The 22,066-nt window shown below is 42.7% G+C and overlaps 1 protein-coding gene and 2 non-coding genes across 4 annotated transcripts in view; 2 read left to right on the top strand and 1 right to left on the bottom strand.

Annotated features, from left to right (window-relative positions):
• Positions 1 to 308: 308 nt before the first annotated feature.
• Positions 309 to 4,907, bottom strand: LOC112992486 (uncharacterized). The gene is made up of 2 exons (XR_010387796.1): positions 4,383 to 4,907; positions 309 to 1,912 (listed from the first exon to the last, which is right to left on the bottom strand). It is a non-coding gene; the product is annotated as an uncharacterized LOC112992486 (transcript).
• Positions 4,908 to 11,617: 6,710 nt separating this feature from the next.
• On the top strand, positions 11,618 to 11,689 carry TRNAW-CCA (transfer RNA tryptophan (anticodon CCA)). Its single transcript has one exon. It is a non-coding gene; the product is annotated as a tRNA-Trp (tRNA).
• Positions 11,690 to 15,112: 3,423 nt separating this feature from the next.
• SLC66A2 (solute carrier family 66 member 2) overlaps positions 15,113 to 22,066 on the top strand; it is a 65,265-nt gene continuing 58,311 nt past the window's right edge. For both annotated transcript variants that reach the window (XM_026115629.2, XM_026115627.2), the window contains exon 1: positions 15,113 to 15,639. In XM_026115629.2, coding sequence (XP_025971414.1) covers positions 15,437 to 15,639 — 203 coding nt within the window. In that variant the 5' untranslated portion in view covers positions 15,113 to 15,436. The remainder of the gene's footprint in view (positions 15,640 to 22,066) is intronic.

Raw genomic sequence — 22,066 nt, 5'->3', positions numbered from 1 at the left:
CACCGATACCCATTTACTCTTTAAAATAGGCTCTTTAAATCAAAATGGCTGATGTTAACCGAAATCAGCAAGATGTACGTACATACCTGGATGATGTTACATGCACAGGTGTGCACAGCTTTAGCTGGGCTTGTGGAAAAAAGATCAACTGAACAGCTGTATTCTGTGGAAGTACTACCATTTCTTTCAGGGCAGAGTACTTGTCACGGCCCGAAAGGAGTCGTTCAGGACGACCTCCCTCCCCTTGGGGCTAAACGACCAAGTTCGTGATGCCCTTGGACTGAATTAAGGTGAAACGACACCAGCCAACCGGTTTTAAGATTTATTAACACAAAGATGAGGCATGTGGTCAAATAGGATAATTCAATGGCAAATACTGCAACTAGCTAGACAAAAACAGATCTTACCAACATTCAACAAAAGAGAGGGGGAAAGAGAGAGAGAGAGAGAGAGAGAGAGAGAGAGAGAGAGAGAGAGAGAGAGAGAGAGATCACCACCCGTGGATCCAGCGGCGTCCTGTTGGTCCTCTTCCTTTGGGAGTCTCGGCACTGGGGGGGCTCCTGTCTGGTGGTAGGTGGGTCCTCTTCACCCTGGGTGTAAGTTTTGGTGGTACGCGTGCAGTAATTACAACTCGAGTTGGGTCCGACCCTAGGTTAGCTCGGAATGACACGCGTGCAGTGGTTACAGCTCGAGTTGGGTACCTCCAAAGAGGGACCCTGAACAAAGAGATCCCTGGGCAATTATAGCTTTTTCAAATTAAGTTTCCCACCCCCCCCCCCACGTGGTAGTTCAGACCAATAGTAATTTTTGAGTCTGGGGTCTCCTGCTCCTTATTGGATCTCATCGTTGTTCCTAGGCAGGCTGTTTCTTTTCTCCCTTCTTTTCTGTTGCAGTTTCTGCCGACAGGTGTGTCTTCCTTCCTCGGGTCCCACCATCATCTCTCAAGGTCTTGACAAAGAGGTGGTAACTCCAGCAATTAGCACTGTTTCAGCAGTGCACAGGAATGCAAATTGCTGGTAACCCCCTTATCGTTCCCGCCTACACCAGCTCTGGGGCCCTTTCTCACCGAACTAGGGAGCACGGCCTAAGGCTTCAGCAAATTTAGCCACTCATGCCAAGCAAGTTTTATAGAAGTTGTGCTAAAAACGGATCCCAAAGTCTCTGCCCGATTGTGGTCTCGTTCAGTGCAGGCTCGGTGTGTTCCGGGTGGTCGCAGGGAGACCATCTCGGGGGTCGCAGCAGCCCAGTCCTGTTTCCGCCAGGGACAGATGGCTTGTTCGGGGTTATGGCCTGCCTGCACTCCATGCACCAAGAAATGTTTAAGGCAAAAAATTCATTCATCTGTCCGCCACAGTACTGGACGTGAATAAAAATTTTCACAAAGGAACCTTTGTAATAACATCAAATAGATATTTTCAACATTCATGTCTGAATTTTATAATGTACAAAATCTAAAGGAGCATCAAGGAGGCACACACAAATGGAGAAGTTTTGTTATAGAAGCATCTTGTTATTTAAGAATATTTAAGTTAAAAAGGCAACAAATAAACATACAAAAATTTAAAGATTACAGTATTAGAATAAAGGAAATACCCTGTGAGACTTTTTAAATGTAAGAAAGTGTAATTCACTATATAGGATACAGTTTTCTATCCAAAATGTTACTTTTTTTGTCTCCTCTGAAAGTAGTGGTTCTTTCCCAGTTACATGAAAGTGTCCTACTGAGAAGAATAAACGCAGTGTTTAACTCTTTTACTGGAGAAATAATAATAAGAGATTCTGACACAAGTGTGTTTGTTGTCACTGACACTTTTTGAGACTAGTGACACTGACTGTAGACGATGATACGCTCCCAGATTCAGTGCAGTGCTGTTTTCCCTTCATCTTTCCTGATGACAACCTCATTTCAGTGCTGCAAAGAAAGTAAGTAGGTTAGTGGTTTAATTATTCATGAATGTGATTCAGCATAAAAATAGGAACATCTCTGTACAGTTTAATGTATGAGATGGCCCTTCTATATTTGTGAAAATAATTTCAGAGTTTATCACCAAGAGAAAGGCAACAGAATGAAGAGATGCCTAAAATACTTTAACAAATTTACAGATACTCCTTTCTGTACTTGGGTAAGCAGCCTCTAAATGACAAAAATAACTATTTGTCTCAATCTGAATTCGGAAAGCTTGCAACAATAGGAAGAAGATCTCACCAGCACCAAGAGAATGCTGAAGGGATGCTGTTTCATAAATACTAAGAACAGTGACTGAGGCATCCATCTATGGGTCTAGACAGAAAACTTCATCAGTTCTCCAGTATCAACAGAGAGTAATGGCGCAGAATACAGTACGCAGTCCTGAACTGTAATGTGATTTTACATTACAGAGCATTTGACACTACTACTTAAACTCTCTTTGTGCCGTCCACCCCACAACTTACTACTTCAAGGACAAATCATTCCTCAGTTGTTCTGCGCACTGGTGTTTATAAGGTGTGTTGTAAGCCACACTAGAATGCTGGAGCAGGGTTTAAAGAGAGAGAGATATATAGAAAATTTAAATGAGATAGATTCCTCAGTCAGCTATGCTAGCATACCCAAGAGGCAGAAATGGTGGGCAGGAGTGCTTTAAACTACACTTTTTATTAAAACAAATGTGCAGCCTCAGTTTACATCTTTGGGATTAGTTTGCACTACTACTTCTATTTGTCAAACAGCTGTAACAGATGCAGCAAGATATAGTTTGTGTTCTTTTGAAAAAGTAGTATTCTTAGGCTGCTGGCAAAAACAAATCCAAGGTAATTAAAAAAAACCATAAAATCTCAGCATATCTTAAAATCCAAGTAAATGTAGGTATGATAAACATATAACTATTTTCATGCTAGGTGCTGCCTATAGTCCAAAACTAAGTGGAAATGCATAAAATGCAGAAAAACTCAGTTAGTTTCTTTACTCTCAACTCTTCATTAGTGTTTTCTATCCCAGCCTCTGCCATGAGGTCAGCAACATGCTTCTCGAGGTCATCAATACGCTCACCCATTTCTTCCAGTAAAAAGTTAAAGAGAACTTGTTATAAATAAAAATGCTATGATTTTACAGTTTTTTTTTTTCCTTCCATGATAAAAATGAGGTCTTCTAGCTGCTTTAGCCTCTTACTTACTCATGTTCAACACTCTAAGGCAAGACAAACCATCCAGGAATAGTACAAGATTGTACTGGAACAAGACAATCCTACTTTCTCTTGCAACAGGAAAAGCACTGAGATTCTAAATGTTTTTAAATGCTTTCCTGTCTGCCCACTAGTGTGGTGGAATATTTTCTCTGTAAGATTGTTTTCTCTTTGAGGAACTATTTTAGGCAACCCTTGTGGTCAACATACACAATCAGAATGCGAGTGATACTGGAAGTCTATTTTGTAATGCTATTCTCCTTTTACACTAAAAGACCTTCCTGAAAGGTAGTAGTTTCAGAAAAATATAAACTGTAATAAATTTTCCATTTCAGAAAGCAGAGACAGTTCCTGTATCTACATCTGATGAGATCCTAGAGCCCCTTCAGGTGTTAGTTTCTCTTTTTGCAGGCTCCCCTTCCCACACCCAGGAGGCTAACAGAACTTTTTTTTAAGCCAACAACATGCTGTGATATGCTGATTTAAGTGACATTCTTGAAGACATATCCTTAATGTACCTTTAGAATATTTGCACATAATTTATCACTTATTCTACTACAATTTAGAAGCAAGAATTACTGCACAGATACTAGCACACTGTGACTGATAACACTTTTAGTAAAACCTTTTTTTTGGGGGGGGGGGAGTAATAAAAATACTTGGGGGACAGTCCAGTTGTCTTTATATCACAGATGCTTAGTAATACTAATTGTTTTTCTAAACATCAATTTAAAATACGAATTTATCCCAAATTTAAAAAGCAAAACTTTTTTTACAGCCGTTTGGTAACCTAAACAAGCGAAACCAAACCTAACCCAGTGAAATAACTAGAGCTCGTTCCTTTCTAGCAGTTACAAAACTTCTGCCACTAAGCTAGTAACGGGATTAAAAAGAGGATATTTCTCAGCGTTATCTTTTCACTCAGAGCTTGAAAATTCTCCTGCAGCTGATACAGCAGATTTTCCGCCTGGAAAAAAGGGAGGATAAAAAAAGAAGAAAAACTAATTACAGCAGGCAGTAGAAAAACAGTACGTGAGCGTACCACTGGGCAGAAGGGGGCTGCGCGGCGCGGGAGGCCGCAGCGGCGCCGGGCGAGCGCTCACCACGCCGCCCTCGCCTCCGGCCCGCTGCAGCGCAAACCACCGCCTCCCCGGGCGTGTTACCCTTCCCGGCCCAGTGCCTCGGGCGGTTTCCCCTCGGGGGAAGCTGCCCCGCACTCACCAGCTGCGAGAGCTCCCCAGCGCCCGGAGGGTCGGCGGCCGCCATCTCCCCAGCCCCGCACCGCCCGCCGCTGAAGCGGGGAGGGCAGGTGAGCGCGGCCCCGCCCGGCCGCAACGGCTCCGCCCGGCCCGGACCGGTTCGGGCCGGTCTGGGCGCGCGGGCGGCCGCGCGGGGTGGGGGCTTTGGGCCCCCACAGCTCTCCGCAGCCGGCGTGAGCTCTGCGGCGGAGGCCTGGGTGAGGAGGAAGCCGCTCCTGCTTCTGGGCTGCGGGGGGGAAAACAACAACAACAACAACAACAACAACAACAACAACAACAACAACAACAACAACAACAACAAACAAAAAAGAAAACTGTTTAAAAACTTGCGCGAGGGAGGCTGCCTGGCGTTTCTGAGGGGTGGCTGTGCGCAGTCGCCGCGCTAAAAAATATGCCTCGAGTAGGATAAAAACGCCGTGGGCACAAGTGCTTTTCAGAGAGTGCTTCCTGCTTGGTTCACGCTCTGAGGGTGGGGTTGGGTCGGTGCGGTTTGAAAGCAAATAGGTGAAACTGCAAAACGTCTTACACTGCCTAGTAGTTTGTGGTACATAGGCAGAGTCTGAAGGAAATCAGTCTTCTTGTTTTTCCCCTCCACTGGTACAGAAGAGCGGTGACAAGGGGGAATACACTGGGGGAAAGAAAGGTATAGGTGCCACAAACACCTTGCTTTGAAATGTCTGCGTGGGTCATTCCTTTGAAAGGAGATAGCGTTAACTAAGCTATACAGAAGAACATAAATCCTGGAGGAAATTGTTGGAATATGCTCGTTGTGGGCGAGGAGGAGATGTAACTTCTTGCCAAATTGCTGGAGTTATGTGCTCTAACACGAGAGCAGGATTATTGTTTTCTGCGGGTGACTTTCAGGTAATCCTCTCATTTGTCTAAACTTTTGATTTGCATTCAGTAGGCTTTGGAGGATAGTCAAGTAAATGCTGAGAAAAAGTTGGTAGTAGCTGGATTTTTATGTTAATTTATGTGTAAAGCATTAGAGAAACAACTTGTAAATCTTGTTTCTTTGCTGTAAATCTTGAGAGGTAGAGCAGAACTAGAAAGGTGGTTTCATAGATGGTTATATGCTCGTTAAATGGCTGTATTTCTGGTTAAAGAACTATTAAACATCATCTAAATGTGGTATTCCTTTATTTTCCAAAGCAATCGTAATTCTACAGAGCAATAATTAAAGAGGATGTTGGGATTTGGTCTTCGGGGGTACTAAAGCTTCGTAGAACAGAAGTGAGCATTTAAATGAGGAAAAATGCTTGTCTACCAACAAGGCCCAAGCTTTGACTTTTTTAGGTTTGCTTTCTTTTTCTCATGGCAATAGTTGCATAATACACAAAAATATGTGCACTTGTTGAAGTTTCTTGCACCAAAATGTCTAAATAGACATGAGCAAAGGCAGCAGCAAGAATTGCATGGTGCCTCTTAAAGTCATGATAACATTTAGCTCATCCCTGTGTTTTTCAGCTTTGTAGCATAAAAAGGTTCTGTGCATCTACTACAAAGATCTTTTCCATGGTGTATGCAAAGTGTCCTAGGTCCTGTAACTGTTGCCTTACGTAAATGATGAGGTTTTCAACTAGCTATGTCTGTAAATTTAGGAGACTACCGCTGTTGGGCAATAGCTTCGCCTTTCTTAGTCTGTTACTTTGTAGATTAATGAAACGCAGTACAGTGCCTTCATCCATAACAGGTTTCTCTCCTGAGCTAGTGGTGACCTCAAATGCTGGCAAGGTTATCTCTTGTACTTCTACCACTTAGTATCTTTTCTTAATAAACATAATTGTTTTCCCTCTTGACCTCCCCCACCTCATTTAGGAAGGAGCATTATAGTAATCTCTGTGGTGAGATTCTGATATCGAAGCAAACCTCCCCATTTTTATCTGCTTCTGTAATCATTGCTTCTCATCTGTCTTCCTTATCTTCCCACCCCTGCAGATTCTCCTCCTCGGCTTTTTCTTTGTAGAAGGAAAAATGGAGTAAGAAGTTTTTCAGACCTTGAGTCATGTAGCAGTGTTATCACTCAAGAAAGCTTCCAGATAAAAGTTTGAACAACAACATGTGGATAGATACACCTTGCATTTGTACATGGCCACTAGCTGCATCCACATAGCTTTTACATTCTGTTGCATAGATAATAAAGAGTTGTGCCTTCTTACCTATTTCTCTGTTGCTATTAAATCTTCTTAGCCTTAGGGCTCAATAGTAGAGCTGTATTTTTTTTGCATATTTTACTCCGGATAACAGCTATGGTCTTGCTGGTTTTCCTTCCCCCCAGAACAGCTACATTTTTTTCTCCTCTTTTTATATAAAAATATTTTCTACTGGAGGCTGCTGAAGTTCTGTCTCCTTGTGTCCAGGTATCTTGAATAAAATCATGCAGCCTTGTTTGTGGTGAAGAGCTTATAGGTGTGAAGAAATAGCTGGAAATGTGGAGGAACAGCATTACACAACCAACAAGCTTATAAGAGTTGCAAGCCCCTTTTTGAATGCACTGTCTTTTTGAGTCCACTGCAAATAGGCATGGCTTGATAGAGGCTTTTGTAAATAGTTCTTGCTTGTGAGGAAGGCCAGTGGGGTCAAGACAAAAATTAAGGTATTCAGTGAGCATAGCAGTGGAAGAAAGGCAATTATAGTGTGAAGGACTGAGGAATAAAGGAAATATTTAGAAGCATTTTTTCCCCTAGAAAGCCTTGTTCTTTTATTTTGTGCCCTCCACAGCTAATTTTAATGGACCTTCTAGTTCAAGTATCGAGCAGGGTTTGGCATATGGTCCAAAGCTGGCTTAATGAAATAAAAATCAAAGTGTCTGTAAGGCCAAAACAGTTTCAGAAAAGTTCCAGAATTCAGAAAAACCTCAGAATAGAAGGGATAAGCAGCAAGACGAAAAAGACTTTGCTGAACCACGAATATATTTAAAATAGAAATGGCACTTACAGCATTTGTGTTATCCCCTGTTCTCAGCCTCCTTAGAGGGCTTATGTTGTCAGAGTTAAGCTGCTGTATACATTTCTGGGAAGTGACATGAGCCATATTTTAGCAGTAGTGGTCCCTGCTAGGTGTGCATCCATGTGCTAGGGGGACCTGAGCAAAAATCACTGAGGTCACTGGGCAATTTTTTTTTTTAAGGCATAGGTTTAGACAAGAACTAGTAAACAGTCAGTGTTGCTGGTGCTTATAAGAGTGTTTAACAAAATAAGTGAAGAATACTTCATTTACTGAAAGGGTAGCCAGAAGTTCGTGTTGATAACAAATGTAAAACAGATGTTGAGGGGGCTAGAGGGGGGGATGGAAGAGAAGATTTGACAACGTAAATTTACTTGCCATACCAAAATAGGCTCTATGTTACTTTCTTTCAGGAAAAAAAAAAGCATGGGCTTCTAGTCACTTTCAACTTAAAAATGCCCTCATCTTGCTACAAAGCCCATGAAGTAAAAATGAAAAATAGGATGACCTGGAGGCACATGAGTCATGTGCTTAAATCCTATTTCAGAATGATAGGCCTGTGCTGTGAACTCTTCATATTGTGCTTTTATGCTAAAATGATATCCAGAGCATATTTCTTGCTCTTTTTTGAGGAAGTTCCAGTCTCTCTTATTTTGGAGGACAAGTCCGCATAGTGGGATAGGAAATTAAAATATACTTAAACATTTATAGTTCTGAGCTCTAAGTTCAATGCCATTTTTATAAAATGTCATGCTGTAAAAGCCTGCAGTACAGAGAGATAAAGGAATTGCTTTATATGAGTGTGTTATTGTTGTTGTTTCAGTGTTTCATAAAGTCATTTCCCTCTCCTCTTCCCTGACAAATGAGATGTTATTTATCAGGGGTCAGGAAACCTCTGGTCATGTATTCCAAGCATGTCTGGCATAGGGCCACTTAGGAAGGGGGGAAAGGACAGAAAGTATCACTGCCTTTGTCAGACTTCTCAAAAAAAGGCTAATGTTTTGTGACTGGTGAGGAGACAAGAAGACAAGTGTTCCTGAGACCTTAAGGTGCAATGGTAGCTGTCTAGCTTTAGATCAGAAGGCAATGTATGCAAGTCACACTGCAGTTGTGTTTTTTTCCCCTGTATTAATGGCACAGGCATAAGCAGCTGTAAAGGTTTTATCCTGAAGAGGAGAGGGCTGGGCAGAACCTAGTTCTTGCAGCACAGTAGTGGATTTACTGCTACCAGATTGCGGAGTTGGGCATTTGAGTCATGCTGCGCTTGGTCTTTACCTGTCTCTTAGGAAGATTCTCTCGCATTCTAGTTTACAATTGTTAGTCAGGACACAATATGCAGAAAAAGCATATGGCTTTGCTAGGTCATCAGATTTTCTGTGTTGAAATCCTAAATAGTGTTGATGTTTCTTGCAAGCGAACCATTTACCCGTTTCTCTTGATTCACCGTAATCTAGTTCACTGAAAGCTTGTTCCACTAGTGAAGACTGTTAAGGAATAGCAAACTGAAACTGTCTAGAGGTATAAAACTTGCTTAGCATGAGTAGCTAAATTTGCTGAAGCCTTAGGCCGCACTTAGATAAAATAATGAACTTAGTCCAGTAAGAAAAGGGCCTCAGAGCTGGTTCAAGCTAGGAAGATGAGGAAGTTACAAGCGGTCTGCATTCCTGCGTCTCACACTCCGAAAGGGAGGATGTCAAGGCTTTGAAATAAGACCAGTGCAGGGCATTAGGACCTTGAGGGGCAAAGCCTTAGCTCACTGCTGGGGCAGTGTTAATTGTTATGATTTAGAATCACCTCCTCCTCAGGACCTTGAGAGAAAACAGTAAGACCCAACAAAAATAAAGGTACAACCGTCATCAGAGACTGCAAAAAATAAAGATAAGGAGAAAAACAGCTTACCTAGGAACAACGATGAGATCCAATGAGGAGCAGGAGACCCCAGACCTAAAAATTACTATTGGTCTAACTACCGCGTGAAGGGTGGGAAACTTAAGTTGAAAAAACTATAATTACCCAGGATTTTTTTTTTTGTTGGGGTCCCTCTTCAGAGGCACCCAGCTCGAGCTGTAATTACTGTATGTGTGTAATTAAAATTTAATTATTTAATTTGTTTTGATTTGGCTCTGAACTTTGCTTGCGGGAACCTAGGGTCGAGCCCTGTTATGGTGGCTAACAAGCCTAATTTCCATAACAAAGACACAACAACTTTTCTTTCATCTGGTAACACCAGTAGAAGTAATGTGTTATTGTTATTAAAAATATGGAAAGATGTGGTGAGTGAAATGCAAATGTGGAAAGTTTCAGGCATGGAGAAAGTGGCATCCAGGTCAACAGTGTCTGACAAATCCAGGGCTTCTTTGAAAGACAAGCCATTTGAGGTGAATATTAAAAACTTGGGTGTTTGTGCATAGTTTGAAATTCAAGCCCTGTATCTTTGAGGGGAAAAAAAGAAAGTAATCACAATGGTAGGGAAATCTGATCCCTGATGGAGGTGTTCTGCTTTCAGTGAAACTCTTGTTTTTTGAGACTTCTTTTGAGACTGCTCATGAATCCCCTTATTGTGAAGCTTGTTCGGTCACTCCTTTGGACAGAAAACAGACGGGGTTAAGTATCCTCTTTATCAGATATTCTTTGTGTGCACTCTCTGCACCTTTTATTACTAAGTAACAGTAATGGAAAAGAAAGCATAATTTTCCCTGTAAGAGTTTTGCACTGGGGATAAACGTACGTTTTGTAGGAGCAGCAGAAAGTCCATTGCAGATGCTTTGACTACAGAGGTTGTAGTGGTGGCATTATTTGGCGGTGTGAAGAGTTTTATGTAATTCATGGCTGCATGAAACTACCTGTCTAGCTGCTGTTACGTGAATTATTATGCAGATATCTAGAAATCTATGTTTTGTAGCTATGTTTTCCAGGCATGGCTGGTTAAAGATGGTATTTCTCATGCTTTTTTCCTACCCCAGCCTTGTCTCCCTGTCCTTTGCACAATGATGGTAGAAGAGCATTCACTGGGTGGTTACTTTCCCCAAAAGCTGCAGGAGAGAAGTGGAGGTATTTGTCCTGAGTAGAAAAGGAAGCAGTGTTTGTTACTCTCAGCTTGTGGCCCACTGGTGGCACATCTGACAATGGGTGAGGTTGTGTGTTCAAATCACACTGGAGTCATGCTTATTTTGGATGTCATAAACACAAGAAGGAGCTCTGTATAAGGAAATGTGGTATGCAACAGGAGTTGTGAAGGTAATACAAGGCAGCTTCTATGGCATTGTGGCACAAGGATTGTGAGTCTGACTGTGCAGGAGGAGGTGCTGTGTTCAAATCCCACATCCTCATGGGTCTTTTTTTCCAGGTACCTCATATTTCAAAGCAGAGCATGTGCTTTATGCACAGAGATTAAATGTGGTGGGTGTGGGGATGTATGGTGGAAAGAGCATCTTTCTAAATTTCCAATTCAGAAACTTTCTAAAATTTGGTAACAGAGCCTGTGCTGAAGAGGCCAGAACCTGGGCAAAAGAAGGAATCATTCATTTGAGGATGTATGTTTTGCTTTTCCAGAAACTTTGAAGAACCATAGGTAAAGTTTCCTGTGAGCAAACTGCAACTATGTTGGAAGACAACTGGAATGTTTTCCTGGTAAAGATGGTTTAAATTCACTTTGAATTACTGGAAAGTACTTTTTACAGTTGCAGAAAATGTGGATGGATTAGGGCAAATATGGGGAACATCACTGGGTAATACCAGGTATAGGATAAACAAGATGTATTCTAACAGTGCAAGATTTGAATGAGTGAGCAATGACAATAAACAAAATGAGTTTAGAAATCAGATTCTTTAGCTGTTCTTGTTGGGGCAAAAAGCTTGTGCTTTCTTGTCTGAAACACAGATCCTTTTTAAGTGTGCTTTTGACATTGAAAGCTTGAACGATGATGGCCTGCCTGCTTCTCTTGCTTTCTTCTGTGAGATATTTGTGGCAGGTAGAGGAGTTGCTGAGACTATGACAGGTGTTTTATGCTGTTTGGCTACTGTAGGTGGCCCTCCCACCTTCACCTTGTTTAGTATTTAACATGGCATTTGCCAGCAGGTATTCTGTGGGTGCATATTCCAAGCATGTCTGGCAAAAGGCCTCTGAAAAGAAGGTAGAGAAACCTGAGGGTGCCAACAGACTCTGTTGACACAGGCTAATGCAGTGTTATCTGGGAGAAAAACCTCAAGAGATTTAATTCTGGAGAGAGAAATAAATGTTTACAGCACTGTGACCTCATGGCGCAATGGTAGCGCATCTGACTCCAGATCAGAAGGTTGTGTGTTCAAATCACACTGGGGTCAGAAGATTTTTCTTCTGTGGCTACTTTTCCTTTTGGTGGTGTTTAACTATGCGTAGCTCTTGATGGAGATGGTCAGAAGACTTGCAAGGGTGTTTGTGAGCCCTCTGGGATGAATGTTGTATTACTCCAAAAGGACTTACAACTACAGGTCCTCAGGGTTTCAGGAAAAAATCAAACTGCAACATTTTTGTCTGTTTGATCTAGATTTTTGTCTTGGACTCAACTGTTAATAATGCAGCAGGGGTTTTGTTCTGCTGCATTGCTGGCTTCTGGTAAGGGCAGTGCAAATTCCTGTTGTTCTGTTCTTATGTGTAGAAGACAGGTACTGTAGATGCTGAGCTTCTCTCAACAAAAGCAAACCAATTGTGCAGTACAATGCGTGAATGGTATCAGAAGCCCTTTGTCTTTGTCCTGGAACAGAGGAAAACAAGGAGTTTGGGTGGGGTAATGGCCTCTGACTCCAAATGACAGGGTGGTGTGTTTGAATCATGCTGAGGCTTTAGTTTTCTCATTGGTTGTTTTTTTGTTTTTTGTTTTTTGGTTTTTTTTGTCTCTCTGCCTCCAAGCCACTCCAAATCTGAATCAAGAAGGAGAGAACATCAGTCAGAGAAAACCAGGGATTCTTCTGGTCAGGCTTAAGACCTTGTACTTGCATTCTTCAGTGATAAAGCCAGTCTTAAGAATTTCCTAAACTGCTTTTCACTGCCTCTTTTCCATCCTACTGCCCAGTATCAGCAGCTCCCTGATGAATGCAACGATCCTGTGTTAGTAAGCAACCATAATATGAAGAACATGTGAGGAAGAAATGGTTGTAGTCAGCTGGAGCCATTTGACAGAGTAATGGGCTGTGTGCTAAGTAGTTCTTGTTCAGTTACTTCTCTGTGTGATATATGGTTGTTTGTTTATTTCTCTGTTTTGGCTGAACTTGGCCCCTTGTTTCAAAGCTGTAACTTACGGAGGAGAGGTTTGTATATTTCTGCCTGCTACCAGGTTGCTTTCTGCTTCTCTGGAAGGTCTGGTTTGGGGTCTTTTTCCTTCATTTGCCTGTGGAATTCTGCAGAGATAGCAGCAGTTTGAATAAAGAATCTGAACTCAGCCCATATGGTCCTGGTTCCCACTCCCTGGTTTGGAGCGTGCTGCTGTTGCAGAGAATGGGAGAGAGAGAAGCCTGTAGGCCAGGTGCCCTGGGCAAAGGTCATCCTTTAAAACAGAGAGGAAGTTGCTTTGCATGCCTGTGCGTGCTCCCGTTCCATGTTCATACTGCCAGCTTGATAGGGACTCCTGTCAATTACCAAGGCCAGTGCAGGGGGAGAAAGAAAAAGAGGTGAAGATCTGCAGTAAAACAGTATCTCCCATGAACACTAGTTTGATTCTGCCTATTGTTTGCCAAAACAAGGACTCATTAGTGTCTGATCGTATCAGGAGGTAGTTTTTGCTACTAACTGCAACTGGGCTGCTTTAGAAAATCCAGAGTGGAGAAACGAGGACAGCTGATTTAGTGGTAACACATCTTGGTAGGAATGGGCATCTTAAATGTACTTAAGATCCATTTATTTGTTTTATGAACAATACAGTAAATGTCTTAATCTCACAGAGGCTGTATTTGTAGAATGAGATATGATAGTTGAATGGACTATTGGTTTCCATAGGAATTCATGTAATCCTAATTACAGAACATTTATTGTGCAGTGTGTTCAAGGGGGTGACTTGCACCTTACCTGCATTGTATGGTTTGACCTGTGTCTAGCCGTAACTTCATAGGCTTGTTTCAGCACAACAGCATTTGTTTAATGCCGAATATAAAAATATTTTAGCTTTCACCTTTCAAAATCCATTTGCAGAACTACAGACAGATTAGAAGACTTGCAACAGTCTGCTCTCTTTGCTACTGCAAAGATTACATATGAAGCACAAACAGTCCCACCCCACATGTAAAAAACTGTAAAAAAAAAAAAAAAAAAAAAAAAAAAAAGTGGCTAAAGCTTCAGTCTTGAAACTTGTCCGACATGGTGGTTGATTCCTGTGTCCCATTGGCCCTGTTTCTCCTAGGAGTATGGCTACATAGATTTAACTGTAGAAATGGGCCTCCTCTTACTCTTCTAATGTAGTGGACCTGTGTATTTTTAACTCCGTTCAGCTCTGTGGAACTAAGTAGAGCCATACTGTACTTCCCTGGAGGAAAGGTGAGAGCTCTAATGTTAGGGCCAATCACTTCATCTATGTAGGAAAGTGTTTGGGATGTTTTTGTGATACTACATAAAAATTGTATTTGAAAAATACGCTCTGCAATAATGTGGAGATTTATATGCTGCAAAACATACCATGTATGTTAGTACGCTGCAAAAACTCAGCAGGTGACAGTAATAGTGGCAGCTTGGTAACGTGCTGGTCTGTAAAGCACACTGCCACGTAGAAAGTAAACAGAAGACTTCAGGAGCCCTGAAGCAAACTCTTCTTTGTACTTTTAATTTCTGATCCTTTTCATTCAAGACTCATAACCAACATTTACAGTTTTTGATACACAACATGAAGTAACACATCACTGAGTTGCAGGAAAACTCCTATGTTGTTTCTCACCTATTTGATGAGCAGCAAGAGCAGATACAAGAAGGCAAACATATCCATGAAAACATTACAGGGAGCTCAAGGAACAAACCGGGAAGATAGGAATAAAATACTTGTGCATCACGTATAAGGTTAAATGCATAAAGCATCCTTCTTAGTGTAATTAAAGTCTGCCACCTCCTCAAGCAGCCATTTTAGGATACAGCTTCCATTTCTTCAAGCCCCTTGTACCACGTGTGAGGAGCAGGTGTACTCTTCTGCTGGCACAGTACAAACAACAGTAAGTACTTATCATTTTGGTTAGAATAAGATGCAAATTTCCCATTTCCTTGCCCCCCGCCTTTTTTTGTCTTTACAGTTGTGGGGAAAACATTCCCCTGTAAGGAAGGTGTGCTGGTTACAATTTTGCTGCATTTTGTTTATAGTTGAGGTCAGGAGGGACAACAATTTTCAGAGCCATTATAGTATAATTTCCATGAAGCATGACAGACTTTCTCTTAACTCTTCAGCACAAAAATCAGCTACATATGAGCAAAATCTGGGACAGCCTCTAAAAACAGATGAAGGGGGCTGCAGGTATGTGTAGCCTGGCCTGTTTCGCAGGGGAACTGAGCACCCTCTGGCCTCCCCGGGGTGAGGGGAGGCCGCCTGCCCCCGGCTTGGCTTCCCTGCGTGTGCGAGGGGGGCCACCGCCTAAGCACGCAGCGTGTCGGTGCCGGTGCCGGTGCACGGGCGGCGCGGCCCCCGCGGAGGGGCCGTGGGGCGTCCCGCCCCGTCGGGGGCCGCGCTAGCGCTGGGACCCGGCGGCGCCGCCCTCGCGGAGTCACCGGGGCGGCTCCCGCGCTCATTGGCGGAAGCGCGACCGGTCCTTGTGGCGTCACAGGGGCCCCTCGGAGCCCCGCCAGCCCCATGCACCCAGTCGCGGCGCGGCGGCGAGGGGAGTGGGCGCGGCGCGCGGCGGGCGGCGGCGGCATGGCAGCGGCCGGAGCCCGGGGAGCAGGTCGGGAGGCGGGAGCGGCCGCTTCGGGCGCGGAGAGGCGCGCGTGAGAGCCGGCGCGGCGCGAGGGCGGAGGAGGTGGGTCACCGCGCCGGGGCGACTCTGCATGGCTGAGGCGGCGCCGCGGCGGAGCAGCGCGGCGGGAGGCGACCGCTGCCCGCGCCCGCCCGTGCGCCGCGCGCTGCCATGGAGGCGCAGGGCCTGGAGTGGCTGCTGGTGCCCGTGCGGCGCCTGGCGGCGTGGGGCGCGGCGGCCGCCATGGTGTTCGGCGGCGTGGTGCCCTACGTGCCCCAGTACCGCGACATCCGGCGGACGCAGAACGCGGAGGGCTTCTCGGCCTACGTCTGCCTGGTGCTGCTGGTCGCCAACATCCTGCGCATACTCTTCTGGTAAGCCCGTTTTTGTTTTTATTTTTTTAATTATTTCCTCGTCTTTCTCCTCTCCCGTCGCCCCGCCCGGTTCTAAAGGTCCCCTTTTTTTCTTGTCAAGTTTAAAGCTTCGGTTTGGGGATATCTGGGGGAAATAAGGTCTTTGTTTTCTTTTTCCCCTTCTCTGAACATGCGTGTCGAAATACTGTCTTAAGTGTGGGTCTCTATTGAGTCAAGTGAACCGGGCACATGAGGGATATATAAGAGTGTGTGTGTGTGTGTGTGTGTGTGTATATATATATTCTCTTTTTTCCCCCCCTATTGGCTGTACTTTGCATTTCCCTTGGCCCTCCAGCTCAGTCCTTGCAGTGAAGGCCCCTGTCCCACACATCGGTTCCAGCGTGTAGTTGGTATTAAAACCAGTGGGATGTTTCCCAGATGTTCATGTGTCTTCCCGGTGTGCCCCTGATTTCAGAGGGGGTTCACCCCCAGAGCTCCGTAAGCAACTACGGATGGAAAGAAAAATCACTCTTTAGCAGGCAAAAGGTGGGCTGTCTTTAAAGGTGTGCTTTTTTCCCCGACATCTTGTGAGGGTGTGAGGGGGAAAAAAAATGTTTTCAATATTTAAAAGCAAATGTGTTTTCAAATTTAGGTCTTGTGCTTTTGGACAAAGAAAATTTTATTAGGGCAGATTTTTCACAAAAAAAGTTCTAAACTTATTCCTCTGTACTTCTTATAACTTAGGTGCTGCAGCACTGGGAATGCAGCTGAGAAACTAAAAACGAAATAGCCTGGGTAACGACTGCAACTAAAAGCAGTTATTCTAAGACTATTGGGACGACAATATATTGCTTTGTAGTCCACTTCTGGCTGATGAATCATGATCTGCTTCCTTGTATTGGTTTCCAGTTGCTTTGTAAAGCTTCTCGGACTCTTAAAGCGTATGCAACTTCCCTGTTTCTCCTAAAGCGACACGCAGCGTCAATGTGCTGCACTAGAGTGGAGAAAATGGGGGCCTTCCCTTGGGACCAGAGCTAGCAGTCAAACTGAGGAGCCGTCACTGGGATCAGAACTACTTGTACTAGCTCTCTGCTTTCCTGGGCAGGAAACATCTGCAAGAGAGGTGTTGGAGAAGGCAATAAAGAGCAAAAAGGAAGTAGAGGAACAAGCCAGGGGAGGAGAAATGAAAAGCCTCACCTGACAGTTTGGGAGATAAAAAATAGTCTTAACTTTTTGTTTTACCGAAGAGGGTTAAAATGCACAAGTGATTTACATGCGAATAGAGATGTGGGCAGTTTCTAGGTAACCCAAGAGAGTGTATCTGTTAAATGAGACTCAAGACTATGGAAGAATTAAAAAAATCTTTAATTTGAATTGATTTTAAGTATATCTAATTAAAAGATGTGCAAAATAATAAATACTATGAGTAATGAAAAATCATTTGATGTTGACGTTAAAAGCATTATAAACTCTTTAAAGAGAGAGAAGGCAGTATATTTATGTGATTATGTATTTTCTTTCCTGTGAGTATCTAAACAGCATAATAATATTGCTCCCGGGTGCATCATTTAGAGCTCCTTGGTGGCGCAGAATGCCTTCATAGCACATGCATAGGTGCATCTGGCATGGTTACAGCGATAGTGCAAGGTATGCTGCTGGTGTTTATAGCCATTTCGATGGTGTAGTATTGCAGGCCTGAGCCAGCAGAAACCTTTCTTTACCCATAATGAATGGACTCTTAATCCTGCTGAACTAAAAGGCAGAAGACTTGCATACTGATAATTTGATGTTCATTGAAAACGAATATTTTGTTTTTCTACGCCTAAAGATCAGACATCCTTGATAGTCTGCCAGAAACACCAACAGATCGTGAAAGGAGCATTTAGGGTGGATATTGTCCTTGGGTTTATGGTTAGCAAAATTAAAGCCAGATAGCAGAGCAAGAGCCTCTGCACAGGCTTATGTATGTGAAGATGCTTATAATGCACCTGTAGGGCAGCTTGACAATTTGATTTTTTTCATTGTTTGATATCTTTGGTTGATGATCTGTACCTTATCTGAGACACAGCACTCTAGATAATTTGCCATAAGCAGCAGAAGTATTTCAACGATCTGTGGAATCACTGGAGGGAGTTTAAAGGTTTTGTTTTGTTTGTTTTAAATTTATTGGGTAATTTGATCCATCCTTGTGCTGAGACAGAACTGTTCCTACAGCTCATTTTCTTGTGTATAATTCTTCCCCAATCTAACTGTCAATGCGCCCATTGATAAGATAACTCTTTCCCTTTTAGTAAACCAATCTGGATCCTCACCCAAGTTCCTTTTCTGAAATCTTTACTGACATTTGGCTACAATTTTCAATTATTTTCAGTTTCTCTTCATTATCTGGATGGTTATGCATATGATTTATTCCAGAGTCATCCCTCCCGACTTCCTCTCCACCCTGATCCAAAAATAAGTGCTTAAAGTGGTATGCCTTCAAAACTTTGAAGTTCAAATACTGTTGCTTTTCAGGCCCTAATTATGTTTAGGAAGTGAGTTTTTTTTTTTTTTTTTTTTTTTTTAATTTCAAAGACATTTCTCTAAACTGCAGATAGTTTCTGTTATTACTCCCTGATTTTCACTGCATTGCATATATTCCTGTTGAGTTTGAGGTTCATGGATTTGGATGTTACGTATTTCAGATGCAGAGACAACAGGAATAGACAATTCCTGCCTTTTATGCCCTGTTTCCTCTGTATTTTCACTCTCAAGTAGTGCTGGTCTTTCTGTATCTCTGTCACTCGTAACAAATGTCTGTCCCACCTTTCCCCTATGGCTCTACTATACTTTGTTCACCTTGGCTGTGGGGGAGATTTTCTTATTTCCCATCCACGGGTTGGCAGATCTCATATGCCCCTAAAACTGCACTTCCTTCTTTCTCTCTTTCTGTCCCTCTCTATTTTTTTTTTAAATGTCTGGTTTTGTAGTGAGTGAAGTTTGACCTTTTCTGTCTCTTCCAAATAGAGTATTTACTTCCTAATCCCTTGGCACACTTTGTTATGTATCAACAGAGTTGCAGCTGGTGTAGCAGCACTGTGATGGTAGCTCAGGAACGAAGTACTGCTGAGTGCAAGGATTGCAGTCCTGTTTCCAGTCACCTCTTTTCACAATTTCTCCTCAAGCCTTTTTTTTTTTTTTTTTTAAAGTCAGAGGATTCAGTGCACTGCCTCTCCTCCTTGTCTCCCCTCCCATCTAATCTCTTATTTTAGGATGTGCTCTAAGAACTTCAGTTTGCTGGTGATGACAGTAACACAGTATCTGTTAAATCTCTTTTCAGCAAGGTGCTTCTCTGTTTCACAGCGTTTCAAAATTTTTTCTTTAAAAAGACATTTACTTTCACTTCAGTGTGTTTGGCCTCGTTCTCTTCTAAACAGTGAGTTTTATAATATGCCAAACCTTTGTGGAAAAGCAATGGGAGAGGAAGGAAGCCTGCAGGAATGAAAACTGTGTATGGATAGCCATGGGCGTGATTCTACTTTGTTTATGCACACATGGCTTTTGTTTAGGAAAAAATTCTGTAGAAATTTGTGTGTGCAAACATCTGGCCTGTTACTGTGTTAACTGTGTATGAAGTCTTCAGCCTTTTTAAAGAGGATTCTAAAATAATCGTTGTGAAAGTAACCAACCAGTCTGTGCTCACAGCATCACACAGTGGGGTCTCCGTTTGCCAGTTGGAAAGGTAGATTTTGTGCTTTAGCTTGATATGGTCAGATTTGTCTTTTATTATTGTTGTTATTGTTATTTTTATTTTTACTGTTATGTGATGCTTAAAATTGATGCTTATTCTTGGGTGCCAGTGTAACTGTTTGTTGTAATTTATGATCCTTAACAGCTGCTCCCTTGCTCTAGTCCAGCCGTGTTCATGCTGCTTCTGCTGTTTGTCTTCTCCAGACCCACAGGTCATTATTTCGAGCTCACCACTCAGTTCAGCTTCTGAGGTGATTGGCTTGGAAAGGGGCTGCATTGCAGGCAAAGAGGAAGAGACAGAGCAAAACTGAATGCCTGTTGTTTAAGATAAATGCCATCATGCCCTGGCAGGACCCTAGTTTTGTGTCAGTGGATACAAAGGTGATTAAAATATCTGTGATAAATGCAGTTGCATAATTCTGGCACATACGAGCATGCATGGCAAGCCCCAGAAAATCTACCAGCAACCTTTTTCCTCTGCATTTTTAATGAAACACTTCATAACCGTTTTTCCTAGCTTGTGCCTTCCTGTTCTTGCTATAAGTTAGTTCTGATTCCTTGTTCAAGACTGGTTGTTAAAACATCCAAGGGAAACGCTGAGTCTTATTGCTGCTTGAAATCTGAGGTTGCTAATCATGTAGTTGGGCTGTCCTGACGTTGTTTTGAAATTGTGGGCTGGCTGCCAGTTTCAGAGCACACTGTGGCACCTGAACTCACTGGTGACCAAAATGGACATACCCTCTTTGTTCATCTGGGCTGCAGTCTGCCTGTGGACTAGCTTTTAATTGTTATGATCGAGAATAGGGATAGGAAGGTGGAAGAGAGTTGTGTAATCATTTGGGAGTGGAAGATGCAGAGAAAAATTAACTTGTGAGTTGCGTGTGTGTGGTGTGTGTGTCTCTTTTATTTTTTATTTTTAAGAGAGCTTATAATGAGAATTTCTGAAGTTTATTGTATTAAGTATGTCAAAGAATAAAATAACTTAGATTGTTTTAATATTAAAATCAGAATATAGCTGAAGGAAGGGAAACTAGAGATTTCACTGAAGTCAGCAGTAGGCATTTTTAGTTGTATCTGGAGTAAGTTCAGCCAAAAGTAATTACACTCTGCTATTCTCAGAGGGCTATGGGCTTTTCTTTTTTAATGTTGCAGTCTATATAATATATATGGTATTACAGTATAGGTTATATATTTTTGAGGGAGACAATACTCTATCCTTCTAGGATTTCAGCAGCCTGGTTCTTCTTGCCTTTTTTTTTTTTTTTTTTTTTTTTTTGTCCTGTTGGATGGCTTATGCAAGCAGTCTTTGCTTTGTTTCAGTTGCCAAATGTTTATAAGAGGTTACTTCTTATAACTCATTTTAAAGAAATAAGCAATATAAGATGTGGGGATTCCTAGAATCTGCATTTTTGATTTAGAGTGTTAAAGTGTGACCTGAGGCAAAAGAGCTGAAGATGTGCTAGTGTAGTTTCCCAAATGAAAAAAGGAATGCTGTTCTAGTTCTTACTGTATCTATCAGGATTTCCCAAACCTGTCTTCCGTCGGCCAAAGGAGCACTGCAATGGAGTGCTCTGGTAACTGCTGTTGTATGTTTTGACATGCTGCATGTGTGCAGACCTCAGGCCCCTAGATTTTTGTCTTGGACAGTTCACCTTAGCTGGGCTGACAGCTGTCTCCTGTTGAGGAAAATGCACTTGATCCAAGTCCCGTGGTAACAATGAGGAGACAGTAGTGGACTTTGGATCTTGCAGAACACCTTGGGTCCTTACTGATGACACTTCAAATTACATTTTCTGATGACTTTGAATAGTTGTTCGCTATTTATGTTCAGACACCTTTCTAAAAGTTCTGCCATGCGGTTTGGTGGGCCAGGGTCCCAAATCTTACAGAGCAACATCAGCAAAATCAGTACACCAGATAATAAAACCGTACAGTTTGGGAGTTGTTCACTGAAAGTAGCTGCCTTAAGACAAACTCTGGTAACAAGTTCTGACAGGGAAAAGATAAAAACTGGAGTTTGTTTGAAGGTTATTTTTGAGCAAAGGTAACCCTCTACCCATTCCACTTCAGTTTATCCGAAACAAAGCAGGTTGTGGTAACTGTAGTGCCCCTGGATCTGGGAGCTCTCTCTGCTGGAACAAGCAGGGGAATAGGCTCCCTCTTATATGACCTGCTAGCAGAACCTTGTTCAGATACTGAGAGCAAAAGCGCTACATGATTCGTCCTCCTTTCTATGAACTCCAGGCTGCAAATGTAAAAATACACTGCTTTTTGTACAAAGAATGAACTAGGATCTTGTATGCCTAGGTGAGAAGCTGCTCTTCTGGGTACTCCATAAAGTGTTGGAAGTTTCTGTGTCAAGGAGTTAATTATATCAAGCAGATCCTGTTGTGAAATGAGTTTTCTTTTTTGTGCTTCATGCTGATTAAATAACTGTAGCTGCATAGGCGGGCTGTCTCTCATGGCTGCTGTTAATGCTGCTACATCAGGCCAGCTCTCATGACCCTGGTGGTATACAATATCCTGTATACCTTCTATTTTACTGAGAAGCTGTATCTCCCCAAAAAGCTGAAAAAGTTGATCAAGGGCTATAAGACCTGTAGAAGCCACCAACCAAGCAAAGTTACTACTGTTACAGTGCCTGGGAGCTGCCTGTGTGAGCTGAGGCAGTGCCATGTGAGGCAAAGCAAAAGCAGGGCCCTGCCCCAGACAGGGGACA

The sequence above is a fragment of the Dromaius novaehollandiae genome, chromosome 2 (assembly GCF_036370855.1).
Source record: "Dromaius novaehollandiae isolate bDroNov1 chromosome 2, bDroNov1.hap1, whole genome shotgun sequence".
NCBI classification, from domain to species: domain Eukaryota; kingdom Metazoa; phylum Chordata; class Aves; order Casuariiformes; family Dromaiidae; genus Dromaius; species Dromaius novaehollandiae.
The sequence above is the reverse complement of the archived record's forward strand: the minus strand, read 5'-3'. Positions and strand labels throughout refer to the sequence as shown.